The following is a 13,752-nucleotide window of genomic DNA, read 5'->3' on the forward strand; positions in this document are numbered from 1 at the left end:
CAGGGTGAGGGCCAACCCGGTATGGACTGGCCTAATTAGGGCCAAAGCGGGCCTAGGCTGGGCTGAGCCCCGCAAGGTTGGGCCTGGGTTGAGGTTTTCATACACCTCAAAACCTTGGCTCTGATAAGAGTACTTTAAGCTGCAATCAACTTTTCCTGGAATGCTTCAGAGTCTAATGTGGTAGGTGGATATTCCTTAACACAAAACTTGAACATGATCACAATAAAGTCTTTCTCACCTTAAGATTCTGACTATTAATTTGCACTGGGCCTCCAATGGTATTTAGGAACAATAAATTCTTGCCTTCCAAGTTCCAACTCCATTTATCATCTATTTACTTAGTCTATCTCTTAACCCCTAATTTCTTGCTTTGCTTTAGTAAATATTTGCTTCAGAGGAGCACAATTGAAATGATTTTTCAATTACTTTCCTGGACCCGATCAAGGTTTAAGAATCCACAATCAGACATGAGATCGGCCTCCATCAAATTGGATTGAAATCGGTAGGATTCATAGAAATTGGAATCAAGAAGCAGTAAAGATTTTTTTTTGGTTGCAAAATCTATTGTTTTGGGGAGTTTAACTTAGGAATCGTGCCAAAAGAGGTAAGTTTCATTGATTTTCTAGTGTTTTACAGACTAGAAGAAGCAAATAATGACAAAAAACTGAAGATCAAATATGAATAATGGGCAATTCAAAAGAAGATTACAGGAATTGTTCAACAAACCATTTCCAATTCAAATCCCGCGATGCACCTAATCTAATTCCGATTCCTCAAACCTTGTTCCTGCCTCTTGTGAGGTACAATTCGATTGGCACGCAAAAAAAATGTATTCTATTTTTGCTAAAGATCAGTAAAAATATATATATTAGATGTTAAAGATGTACAGGATTAGAGGGCGGGCCTTGATGCAATGGTTAATGTTGCTCCACTGTGATGAAGAGGTCATGAGTTTGAGTCTGGAAACAGCCTCTCTGCGAAAGCAGAGGTAAGACTGCGTACATTATGACCCTCTCCAAACCCCACAGTGCTGGAACCTCGTGCACTAGATACACCTTAACGTCGGTGTATTCTACACCAGTCGATCGGCATTTAAGATCATTATGGAACTGAGATGAATGTACCATGGAATCGGATATTCACTAAATGTGCTAAGAATCAATGATTTTTTTATAGCTAAAATACAGACAGAACAGATAAAATGTGGATAGAAAGATATGAGAGGAAGGTACTTCAGAATCCTTTAAAGCCTTCCCATTGGTTGCATGTAACCTCAAAATCCCTACCACAACTTCTCTTCCCTTCCTTGATTTCTAAACCACCACCCATTCTGTTTCTCCCTCCCCTTTCTACTCATATATACACAAACTTCCATTTCTGAAGTCTCACCCTGCATTTCAGTTCTCATATAACCAGCACCACCAGCAGCACCAGCAGCACCACCACCGATATGGTGGCCACACTAATGGCAGCAACCACCACCTCCAGCACTGTACTTAGACCAACCCCATTTCTGGGCCAGACAAGGGGATCCAACATTAACCAACTTAGAGATGTTGTCTCTATGGGCACTGGGAAATTCACCATGGTAAGCTATTTCTTTTTTTGCTACTGTTTTTGTTAGATTTTATTAAAAAAGAATTACCCTTTTTGCTTCTTAGAATTTTTTTTTTTTTTTTTTTTTGTGAATGCTTCTTAGAAAATTGATGGTTCCTGAAAGTGATTAAAGTTCTGTTCTTGTATTTGAAATTTGAACAGGGGAATGAACTATGGTATGGACCAGACCGGGTGAAGTACTTGGGACCTTTCTCTGCTCAGACTCCTTCATACCTCACTGGAGAATTTCCCGGTGATTATGGATGGGATACTGCAGGATTATCAGCTGACCCAGAGGCTTTTGCCAGGAATAGGGCTCTTGAGGTACCCAACATGATCTTCCCTTCTTATTACGGCCTCCTGTTGGGGGTTTGATTTGTATTCCATCACTTGCATAAGTGGGTTGATTCTGAAGACCCTGAGGCCTCGAGGCTAGGAGGAATTGGCTTACCTTGCACGTTAATCTATGTTACTGGAGGGGACTCCGTAAACCATTGGATCCATGCGGGGGTTCGGGGTCAGTAGCCCTCAGAGAAATTTTTTTTGGGCTATATGGATATTTTATTTAAATTCTAATGTGAGGACAAATGGTTGTAACCCTATTGTCCATTGATAGTGAAACAGATCTCATCTCAGTGTGGATGTAGAAAATTTTGCCTTACCACATAAATGTTTGTGTGCAACTTTGTGATTATTGTTTGCGATTTCAATTCGTTTCTGCATCGTTTTAGGATATCGTTTTTTCAACCTCTCCTTGATTTTTGTTTGGGTAAGTGATTTTGGCAACATGTATGTGCATTGAATGGTTTCAGGTGATCCATGGGAGATGGGCTATGCTGGGAGCACTTGGGTGTATCACCCCAGAAGTTCTTGAGAAATGGGTGAAAGTGGACTTCAAGGAGCCAATTTGGTTCAAAGCTGGAGCTCAGATCTTCTCTGAAGGAGGGCTTGACTATTTGGGCAACCCAAACCTTGTACATGCTCAGAGCATCTTGGCAGTGCTGGCCTTTCAAGTACTTCTCATGGGACTGGTTGAGGGCTTCCGTATCAATGGCTTAGAAGGTGTGGGTGAGGGAAACAACCTCTACCCTGGTGGGACATACTTTGACCCCTTGGGACTTGCTGATGATCCAGTCACATTTGCTGAGCTCAAAGTGAAGGAGATCAAGAATGGTCGGCTAGCCATGTTCTCCATGTTTGGTTTCTTTGTGCAGGCCATTGTTACTGGCAAAGGTCCACTAGAGAACCTCTTGGATCACCTTGACAACCCTGTGGCTAACAATGCCTGGGTCTATGCTACCAAGTTTGTGCCTGGATCCTAGATTGATTTCAATTCCTTTTTTTTTTTTTTTCTCTCTTTTGTGAAAACTAATGAATGGAGATGGATAGTGTCCATGTACATTATCGTGGTAAGTGGTTGATTTCTTGAATGTTCATGTAACTCATCTGTATCAGTAAATGGATATATTTGTGAGTCCTGAAATTGGTGCGATACTCGAGAAATGAAGATTATCAATTTTGGGAAGAGTTTTTTGTCCTGGAGCTCCCCTTGCCCCTGGTCCAATGCTGGAGCCAATGGAAGCATGCGAGGAAGCATCAACAAATGCAAGATTTCAGTCTTTCAGGGGGGCAGAGCGGGTATTTCACCCCATCATGTGTCTGGGCACAGGAGCTATACTCTCAGACAGATCCCTTTTTGCCATCAATTTTTCTATCTTATTCTAGGGAGAGGGTTCCTTCAGACAACCATGTACACATTGGAAGGGGTAATAAGGAAAACCCTTAAAATAGGAGGGGTGTATTGGAGATTTTAAAGGGTATGCTACAGTAAAATGGGTGGGGGCGTGCAAAAAGGGTTCAAACACCAGCGTCGTGGGGATCTCCCCCCCCCCCCCCTTTTCTATTGGAGAAAGTTTCCTTGATTGTGCTGTCAAAGAACCGTACAACCATCAATGACCATAAAAATTTGCACCTATTTACAAATGATCGAAAAATACCTCCCACTATTGTACAATACCTTATGATCTCAATCTGAATCCTGAAGAAAACTCGGTCCTATTCTATTTTTATTTTTAATCACTTGATAGGATGACTAGAAAGTAGCAATAGGTCGAGTAAGATCATGTTCATGTCAGGTAGAAAACAATGAAGGTAAAATTAGGGGTGCAAGTTTGGCATTGTTAGCCCAAACCTGCCTTGGGACCGAACAAAGCCTGGGTTGAGATACCTTGGCCTTCAGAACCTAAGTCAGGGCTGGGCCAAGCTAGGGTTGAGATCTTGGGCTGAGCCTGGCCCGACCCAGCCTGACCCTGGCCCGGCCCAGCCTAACCTTGTCTTCTTCTTCTCCCTGACCTGACCCAACCCCAACAACCCCCATCCCCCTTCCTTAAAAGAGTTGGACCAGAAATTCATATTTCATCTTCCATACGTGTCATGCATAATGCTAATGGTTGTGATAGACAAGGAACTATATAATGGGTGTCGACTATCTAGTGGCTTTTAATTTCTAATTCAACCGTTCCTATTGAATTCTGATTTGATACCTCAAAGCCGATAATGTTTTATATATATTTCTAATCTCAAGGGTGGGCATGCGGTGTGTAGTTCTTTTTAGCTGATGTTTGAATGTTAATATATTTTTTTATTCGTAATTGGTAAATCCTTTATTTGAATTAGAGAGTTTTAATCAATCAATCAATCTGGCGGCATAGCCAATTCAAAAGGCCTTGACCAATACTCCTCATGCCTAAGGTTGTTCACTGTTAGAGCCAATAAGGGTTGGCCCAACACGGCCTTGATGGCAGGTTAGGGTTGGATTTTTAGGCCCTACGTTAGGGCTAGGCCGGGCCTGGGCCTAGTTAAGAGGACTCACGGTTGGGCTGGGGTTTCAAAAAGTCCGGCCCAACCCAACCGTGTTGCAACCGAATAGAGCTCCTCTCCTACGCACTTGTGTGCCGCACGGTGTGCAGCGCACATCATGCTGTTGGGGAGCCTTGATCCATACTGCCGCACACATCCCAGTGCACTAGTGTGTGGATTGAGGCCTCCCCTGACACATGATGTGTGCTGCAAACCGTGCCGCACGGGAGAGGAGCTCAATCTGTTGCAACCTTAAAGGTAATGTTAACCCTTGAAACCTGATTCGGAAAAGTCTTGGGTTTACGGTTGCTAGATTGATCAAGGGAAGTCTATGAGAGGTAAGCATCCAAAATTCCCCAGACGCACGATGTGTACTGCACACTATGCCGTGCGGGAGAGGAGCTCAATCCATTGCAACCTTAAAGGTAATAGTAACCCTTGAAACTTAATCCGGAAAAGTCTCGGGTTTACAGTTGCTAGATTGATCAAGGTAAGTCTATGACAGGTAAGCATCCAAAATTCCCCAGACGCACGATGTGCACTGCACACCATGCAGCGCGGGAGAGGAGCTCAATCCGTTGCAACCTTAAAGGTAATAGTAACACTTGAAACCTAATCTGGAAAAGTTTTGGGTTTACAGTTGCTAGATTGATCAAGGTAAGTCTATGAGAGGTAAGCATCCAAAATTCCACCTGTATAATCTTTCTGCCCATGAACAAAGAAAAGAATGTCCGTCCCTTGATCCTAATTAACAACCTGGAAAAAAAAACAAATCCTTTTTTGTGTGTGCAAATTAATGGAGAAATATAATGACAACCAAATATGCACAAAATAATAGCATATAGACAAATCAAGCCAACCACAAAATAACACACCAATATTTAACATGGAAACCCTTTCTTAAATACTCTACTATTATAAATATCTAAATTATGCTATCATTTTCTCCCAATTGGACACAGTAGAGAAAATTTAAGGGAAATTTTCTAGATTTTAGAAAAAAGAAAAAAAATCACAAAACAAGTAGGCTTGACTTTGTTTTACTATCTAGTAAACCTACCTGTTTAGTAATTTTTTTTCTTATCTCATAAATTTAGGAAATTGTCTCAAAATTCAAAGTGGTGACAAACTCAGGATAATCAGCCATGGTTACAGAGTTCGGTTCCTCTACACGTACCAACAGGTGAACGTACGTGTGAGAGCCAACAGCCTGTCCTATTTTTGCCATTTACAAAGGGAGGAGGGGTTTTTATGGAAACAAAATTAAAATGTGATTGACACTGAGATGTACGTTCACCTGTTGGTACGTGCAGATGATCCATTCTCATGGTTACATTGAGGAAACCGTTAAACACCCAATAATAAAATGTACTGGTACTCAGTTCCCTGTAGCCAAAACAAACAAAAAAAAATCAAAGACATTGCTGTACATTAGGAATCGAACTTTATTACTGTGATTCATAATTGATGTTGTCATGCTTCCAACAAAGCCAAGGAGTATAAGATTTTCATTACAAAAAAATGTAGACATGATTTCTCTTTGATAGTATGAGTAAGATAGACAACTGAAACAAAATCTACACAAATATATCTTTTTGGGGATTTCAACAACTGAAACAAAACAAGATGGTGTCGTTAGGGAAAATAGTGTAGAATACATTATTTCCTTTTGATAGTATCAGTTACATATACTATATATTTTGGGGTTTCATCAACTGAAACAAAATCTACACAAATATACCCCCACCAATTTAAAAGAGAGAGAGAGAGAGAGAGAGAGAAGGAAATCTTTATAAAATACCTCTTGACCATAAACACCTATTTTCGATTACTTTCCAACAAAGTAACAAAAATGGTAGATATACAACCGAATGCAAACCCCTCCCTCCCCTACCCTTCATCCTCTCACATCACAAATGCTGGCAGGAAAATGGGAACCGCACCAGAAAATGGTGAACAGAACATTTGTGAATCATTTTAATCAATTGCTGCCCACAGCTTCTAAAAAAGCTCTGTTTCTGTCCATGCCCCGCAAGAAACCTGGCTGTTTACGCATTGTAAACTGGCCAGTGCAGGTTGCACAGCCTCAAACTGAGCCAGTAAAGATGACAAAAATATTTATAAAATACAATATTTTACCCGAATTTCATGCTCCTCCCCCACCATTTCTTACGGTTCTTCTCCGCTTCTGAGTTCCTAAGCCTTTTAAGTGTTGCCTTTGTCTCCCTTAATTGAAACTTGAACTCTTTCTTCCATGTCACAAACCTGAGCTTGAGCTTCCGGAGCTCGTCTTCAGGGTTCAGGCTGGAACCAGACTGCACTGACTTGACCTCTACAATGAACCCTGCATCGTCCTCAAATACCTGCTTCCGTTGCTGAAACTCCTTTACCAGGTGGTTCACTGCATTGAGCCCACCAGTAGATCCTCGTCTTGGTGTAAAGTCAGATGTGCGATTGGGAAACTTGGCAGGGGTGCTGCCACCAGTACAGGTCCCCACAGACATAGTAGTATCATCAGAATCATAATAGTGATGCAATGGTGAAACATCGGGCCTTCCAGGTTGGGCTGCAATGTCATCAGCTGCAAGATTCTTCTTGCCTGCAGCTAGACTCATCTGTATTATATCACAGCAAAACAGGATTTTTAATTGTGACAGATTGGACTGTTTAGTTGGTGAGATGGATGCACTGAAGTTCAAAAAACTGTACAGAGATACAAACATTTTTAGTCATCTCAGTGGGAGGCCACTCAATCACTGAAAAATAAGAATTAGGTTTTTTTTTTTTAATAAGAAAGGAGAAAAACAGGCCAAAAATAAACAAGAGATAGGATCAGCAGTTTTGCCAGGCTAAGCAAGATGGGTGCCACACTGCCATATCCGCAACCGGTAAGCTTAGGTGGCACCCAAAAACAAAAGCAAGCTTTGCTCTCCAAAAGTGAGATGTGCATTACTAAATATACAAACGAGAAGAATTGATCACAAATTTTGGCCCATATATAACTGAGATTAGATTGAAATTTGAAATATGGTCAATACACAGGGTACCCTAGCTATCCAAAAGTGCTGATTGGCAACATCTATGCAAATGGCTCAAATCAAGCCACACAGCCTGCCAAACTTATCAAGGCAGACATCCAGAAAACCTTTTCCCGTAAAACAGCACATAAAATTAAAAGGGAAAAAGATCTCTGTCCGGGAGTGTGGCCTACACCAGCACTCATGATTCTATCTCTCTCTTTCCCATATGAAAAGACACCTCTGCCCCCTTGTTTTGAAGAGGAGAGAGATAGTCACATGGGAGTGCTGGCGTAGGCCACACTCCCAGACAGAAAACTGCTTCCCAAATTAAAAATAAGAAGAGAAGAAATATCCAACTGTTGACTGAGTGGCTACCAAATGGAAAGTTCCACCCCTCACCTGAACATGGTTTGAGTTCACGGTATCGGATCGGGTATCGGTCATATCAGGCCAGATCGGACGATCCCCCCCCCCCCCCAATGAAAACAGATTCTGATACTTTTTTTACTATTTTACCCCCCAAAACCATGGTATCACCGATCCGGTATCAGCTGGGTACCGGAATCGTCAATCGGCCAATCCGATACCAATTCCAAAAACCTTGCACCTGAGTGCTTACTTTCATTGTCACAGGAGAGACCAAAGTTCTCCTAGTCAGAATATGTATCAAGTTTTTTAGCTTTCCCCAATAATACAACAGTTTTCAACAAAATTTATTGGAACCATCTTTGCCATGAAGGTATTTTTACACCACATGAAATCACAATTATCATGGTTTTCGTTTGCACAAATAAGCAGATACAACAAACATAGCAATGAAGGTAGATCAAAACCACAGTGTTCCACCTACACTTGACTATTAGCAAATATAGACATTATAATAAATAACAAAAACTCTAGATGATGGGCATTATTTCTTTTACTTGATAGGCATATGGATGAGCAGAGACAATAAGGCTTCTATTATATTAAAAGGGAAAAAGAAAAATAGATCAGCCACCTAAGTTGGTATGTGCACTAAAAATGGAAAATTTTAAAGAGGGTCCACAGATTGTTTAGTCCTGTGTCACATCAATCATATGAATAGGTCTGGATGATTACAAGATACTGTGTTTCACATACAACCATATTTTCCAGTTGCATGATGTAATAAAGAGAGCAAGGGAATACTTGAAGGCTAGATCTTATTTCTCAAGTAAGAATCTAACTAGGCACAATAGAGGGATATTCATACTGTAACTATCAAGACAGTAGAGAGGAAAGGTCATAATTTTCCCAAAATAAATTAATTTTGAAAGGAAAGGCGCGGGGGGGGGGGGGGGGTGAAGTACCCACCTGCAAAGATGTCATCTGTTTTTGCCACATCTCCTCCATGCATTTCATCTTTGCCTCGTAATCTGACCACCTCATCTCAAATTGCTTAAGTTCCAGCCGCAATGCAGCATTTTCCTTTTCCTTTTCTCCTAGTGCTGCTTCTGCCTTCAAAACCCGTCTTTGAAGTTCTAACAAAACTGAAGATTGAGCCTGAACTTGGTCGTAGTCCAGAACCTGTCAAAGAAATAGTTGTCAAGTCGTTAAAAATCATACTGGACATATGAATATCTTCATCAACAGCCATAATAATTTAAGACGGATCAGGCCGAAAAAAAAACACAAACTGGTCCCCAAGAAACCTAACTTAAAGAATCAAGAGGAAATCTGCATGCTGAAAATGTGAATAAAATCACTACGTAAAGGTGGACAATGAGAAACTCAACTCACCTAACCGTCATCCCAACTATAGCAGTAGCTAACTCATAAACACTCTTTTTCATTGGCTATGCAAGTCTTATTTTTTCATTTCGCTTTCTTTAAAGTCATAGCAGTAGCTAACTCATAAACACTCTTTTTCATTGTCACCTCTTCTTGATGCAGATCAATCAAGATTAATCTCTCACTGATGGGCTTCAATCTCCCAAATTCTAGTCCAAGGGCTAATATTGCCCAGATCTACCTACTCGGATCGAATCTGAGATCTAACCAGGATATCTACTGAATATCAATGAGTAATTTCCAGGAATAAAAATACAGAAATGAAATAGTACGGATAATTGGCGTTAATGAGGGTATGGAGAAAGAAATGGATGGTCGGTGGGTATGTTGTGGGGAGAAAAGTTAGGAGAAGAAAGGTCAATGGCTGTACGGGAGAGAAAATATTTAAAACTATAAGGTTAATTACTTCTACGGTACCCAGTGTTTAGACAAATTACGTATGGGGCACCTTAAATTCGATGTATTAGGTTTGGGGTACCTCACATTTTATAAATATTATGTTTTATATCATATTTCTTTTTCTTTTTTCTTTTTTTTGGGGGGGGGGGGGGCCTGTAAATTATCTCACATTTCTTAAGTGTAATGTTTGGGGTACTTTTTTTTTCATATTTTTTATTTTACCCATTGATATAATGTTTGGCAATATTTTTTCCTCTCCTTTCCGACAGATCGGCCGCAGCACCAACCCACACTGGGAAAGAGAGAGAAACAAGGGGAGAGAATAAACCAAACCAAACCAAACCTTATGTATCATTTCTGAAGGTCAAACAATCACCCCAACGGTGGGAAGAAGTTTTTAGAGGTGGTAGTATGGGCAAAGTTGGAAATAGGAGAAGATGAATCCTATTAATGTAGTTCTAAATTGGAAGGGGTCCAACTAGAAGCCAATAACCAGGATTTGCTATGTATTGGGCAATTCGGCTAGGTCAAAATAGGTGAAATTGGGAAATTAGGGTTAGGGTTTGATGGTAGGGTTATGTCGAATTGATGTGGGGGAGTTATTTAGTGAAGGTCTCGTTAAGTTAATGGTGTTAGGGTTGTAAACTTGGTTTTGGAATTTTAAAAGTGGAAGATGAGGGAATCTAGGGCTTAGGATGAGTGGATTGGAACTAGGTTTGGATCAAGTGTTCCTAAGGGCGAATGGGACACTCGGTCAGACTTTGGTAAGATTCTAATGGTTAGAGTGGGCTGGGCAGAAATTAGGATTTTGGGGAATTAATGGAGGTAGTGTTAGTTAGGGTTTCAGTGGGAGGATGGGGCTGCAAAGTAGATCCAAGTTCTCCTAAGGGGCAGGGGAGAATTCGATCCAAAAATGGAGGGTTTTGGCTGACTGGTTTGGCCTGGACAGGATTTGGGTGTTGGGAAAATTGAAAACAAAAAGGGGGGGGGGGAGAGGAATGTTCGGGTAGGTGATTTAGAGGATTAGGAGAAGAAAGGTTGGGGATGGGATGATTCAAAGTTTCAAACTCACTGTTGTTGCAGAGAATCCTTGGCAACAGCTTGTTTGAATGCAAAAAACTTGAATAAAAATCAACACTTGAAAACAGAGCTTTAAAGGAACCACCAAGGTTTCACACTGCAAAGTGTCGATTGGATCAAACACCAATCCCACCAGCCTTGATCAGACACAAGACAATCTCCTTGGAGAAGAAACAAGTTGCAGCAGCAGCTTCAAGAGTTAATTTTTTTAAAACATTCAATGGGGGAAAGAGAAGCCCCACAAATGGCTTTTATTAAAGGCCTAAAGCCAAATTCCTAATCAGACTAGGAGACTAAGAAGCCCCTAGCCGACTCTATTACAAATCACAGCTTCTCAAATCCGTGGAGAGGTGTGGACCCAAACTTATAATTTAAAACAAATTAAAGAAAGGTGACTCAAGTTACTTAATTTGAACAATTGGTTCAAATCAATTTTGGATCGGTTCAATTTAAAACACTAAAACATGAAAATAAACCAAGTATAGAAGCTAATCCCGTATGCAACATAATTACCCATAGTTTAGGCCCATAAAAGTGGACTATTAAACTGAAAACCCATGGGATCAAAGGCCCAACATGTATACAACCCAACCCTAAACTTATTTCTAATTAAAGAGCCCAGTTTGGTGATAAATCTGCATCACCGATACATAATTTATCAATGTGAAGTACCTCAAACAAGTTTCTCCAAACATTGGGTACCCAGGTATAATTTGCCCAAAATATATTTTTCTAGAATATTGGTTCTATCGAGGAGAAAGGGAGGAGAAAGAATCGAATTTTTCTGTCCAAACAGAAAAGAGAGGACAGAAAGAAGAACTACAATGGGGGAGGAGAGTGAAACTAATGTGAGAGATTGAAGATAAGAAGAAAGAGGGAGAATTAAGATATAGGAAAGAGAGGGAGCTCTTACCAAATCGAGAGAGAACAGAGAGAATTCAGCCACACAAGGCAATTACCAAAACTAATCCATTCAATTCAATCCAATCCAATCACTGGGGTGGTTAAATATTCATAGGACAGAATCCAAAGTAAATCCAATTACTTATCTAATAAGGATTCTAGACAGCTAACAAAATTAACTTTACTAATTAGAAAAGGATTCTAGATTCCTAACCAACTCTTAGAGTTGGATTTTCAAAATGGGACCCACAACTAACTAATTAAATACTAATTTGTGCACCCCCAATAGCCTTATTTTTTTGGCATTTATATTTCAGCCCTGTTAAAGGGATTTTAAGCGACCCCCAAGAAGGGCTTCGTGTGCAGGACAAATATCATTCTGCCAAATGAACAAATGATGTGGCAATTCTAACTGTTGGGTTGAGAGAATATGATCTAAATTAGGCAAGTGTTAAATTCCATACCCAAATTCAATGAAACATCCTCCCATGTATTGGCATGCATCCCCATGTATATCCTTGCATGGTTATGATACTCCAACCACTATTGTGCAACCCCATGTATATCCTTGCATGGCTATGATACTCCAACCACTATTGTGCACTCTTCCCTAGTCCTGAATTTTTCACAGCTCTATTTGGTCAATTAGCAAACTCCGGAACTACATTGCTTCTACTGAGGCCATCTATGGCTTTTCCCTTGCCCTTTAAGCACCTTCAATTAACTGTTAAAAGATAAGTTTTGGCTCCCTATACTATAAAAAATAATTCACTAAACATCACTCCTCACTGATGCCTTCTCTTGTCTATGTTGTTCATGTCCTTACCATCTCAATCAACCTTCTCTCTGTCGTAGACAACGGGTGGTCTTAGACCAGCTTGACCACTGGGAGAGAGTGGTTGTAGATCAGCTCAACCATAGGGAGAGAGTGGTCGTAGAGTTGAGATTTAGGTTAGGAAAGTAAGTAGAAGAGGGGGAAGAAGTTGAAAGAGGAAGAAGAGGAGAGGAGGAGACAAGAAAGAGGAGAAGAGAATATTTCGGTTGTAATTGTTGTGTGTGAGATGACTCTCTCCACACCTATATTACTCCACTAACAACACTAAGCATATTACATCCAACCCCCTTAGGGAGGTAAAAGGTAAAAAGGTAAAAAAGAAGAAATTACAATATAAGGGAACTAGATAAAGTCCAGTTCCTAAAGTATCCCTAGAATATAAATTCTAGTAACTCTAACACTCCCCCTCAAGCTGGAGAATAAATGTCATGCATTCCCAGCTTGCATACGAGAGTACCAAACTGAAGAGAGGCAAGTGCCTTAGAGAAAATGTCTGCCAGTTGATCACCAATCTTCACAAAAGGAGTACAAATGCAACAAAAGTCTATCTTCTCCTTGATGAAGTGTCGATCAACTTCAATGTGCTTGGTTCTGTCATGTTGCACTGGATTGTGTGCAATACTGATGGAAGCCTTGTTGTCACAATAAAGTCTCATAGGGCCTTCAATGTCAAACCCCAATTCCTTAACTAGTCTTTCAACCATATGAGCTCACACAATCCATGAGATATAGCTCTAAATTCTGCCTCTGCACTGGATCTAGCTACAACAGGCTGTTTTTTGCTTCTCCACGTAACCAAATTACCTCCCACAAAGGTACAATAGCCGGAGGTAGATCTATTGTCTGTAATGGATCGAGCCCAATTGGCACCAGTAAAACCTTCCACTCTCAAGTGGCCATGCTTGGCATACAACAATCCTTTCCCTAGAGAGGACTTCAAATATCTGAGAATGCGATACACAGCATCAAAGTGGCCACTCTTAGGGGCATGCATAAATTGACTCACCACTTCCACTGCATAAGAAATATCTAGGCGTGCCATAGAAAGGTAGATAAGCTTCCCAACGAGCCTCTGGTATTTTCCAGCATCAACAAGGGAGGGACCACAATCTTCTCCTAGCTTGTGATTTTGCTCAATAGGAGAGTTTGTTGGTTTGCAGCCTAACATCCTAGTCTCTGTCAATAAATCAAGAATAAACTTCCGTTGATAAATGTTGATTCCTCCCTTAGACCTTGATACTTCAATTC

At 40.6% G+C, this 13,752-nt stretch overlaps 2 protein-coding genes across 4 annotated transcripts in view; one reads left to right on the plus strand and one right to left on the minus strand.

Moving 5' to 3' along the window:
* Positions 1-1,277: 1,277 nt before the first annotated feature.
* On the plus strand, positions 1,278-3,116 carry LOC122639656 (chlorophyll a-b binding protein 3, chloroplastic). Of its 2 annotated transcripts, XM_043832538.1 has the most exons (4): positions 1,278-1,423; positions 1,465-1,588; positions 1,759-1,920; positions 2,409-3,116. In XM_043832538.1, the coding sequence occupies exons 2-4, from the start codon at positions 1,466-1,468 to the stop codon at positions 2,916-2,918; spliced, it is 795 nt and encodes a 264-aa protein (XP_043688473.1). In that variant the 5' UTR covers positions 1,278-1,423; position 1,465; the 3' UTR covers positions 2,919-3,116. The 2 variants fall into 2 exon arrangements, with proteins under 2 accessions (XP_043688473.1, XP_043688472.1); XM_043832537.1 differs by lacking the exon at positions 1,278-1,423 and having other exon boundaries at positions 1,430-1,588.
* A 3,151-nt stretch (positions 3,117-6,267) lies between these two features.
* The window catches only part of LOC122639654 (myosin-2-like), an 80,785-nt gene continuing 73,300 nt past the window's right edge, over positions 6,268-13,752 (minus strand). For both annotated transcript variants that reach the window (XM_043832534.1, XM_043832533.1), the window contains exons 23-24: positions 8,811-9,023; positions 6,268-7,070 (exon numbers count right to left, since the gene is read on the minus strand). In XM_043832534.1, coding sequence (XP_043688469.1) covers positions 6,591-7,070; positions 8,811-9,023 — 693 coding nt within the window. In that variant the 3' untranslated portion in view covers positions 6,268-6,590. The remainder of the gene's footprint in view (positions 7,071-8,810; positions 9,024-13,752) is intronic.

This window comes from Telopea speciosissima, chromosome 9 (genome assembly GCF_018873765.1).
Source record: "Telopea speciosissima isolate NSW1024214 ecotype Mountain lineage chromosome 9, Tspe_v1, whole genome shotgun sequence".
Classification (NCBI taxonomy): Eukaryota; Viridiplantae; Streptophyta; class Magnoliopsida; order Proteales; family Proteaceae; genus Telopea; species Telopea speciosissima.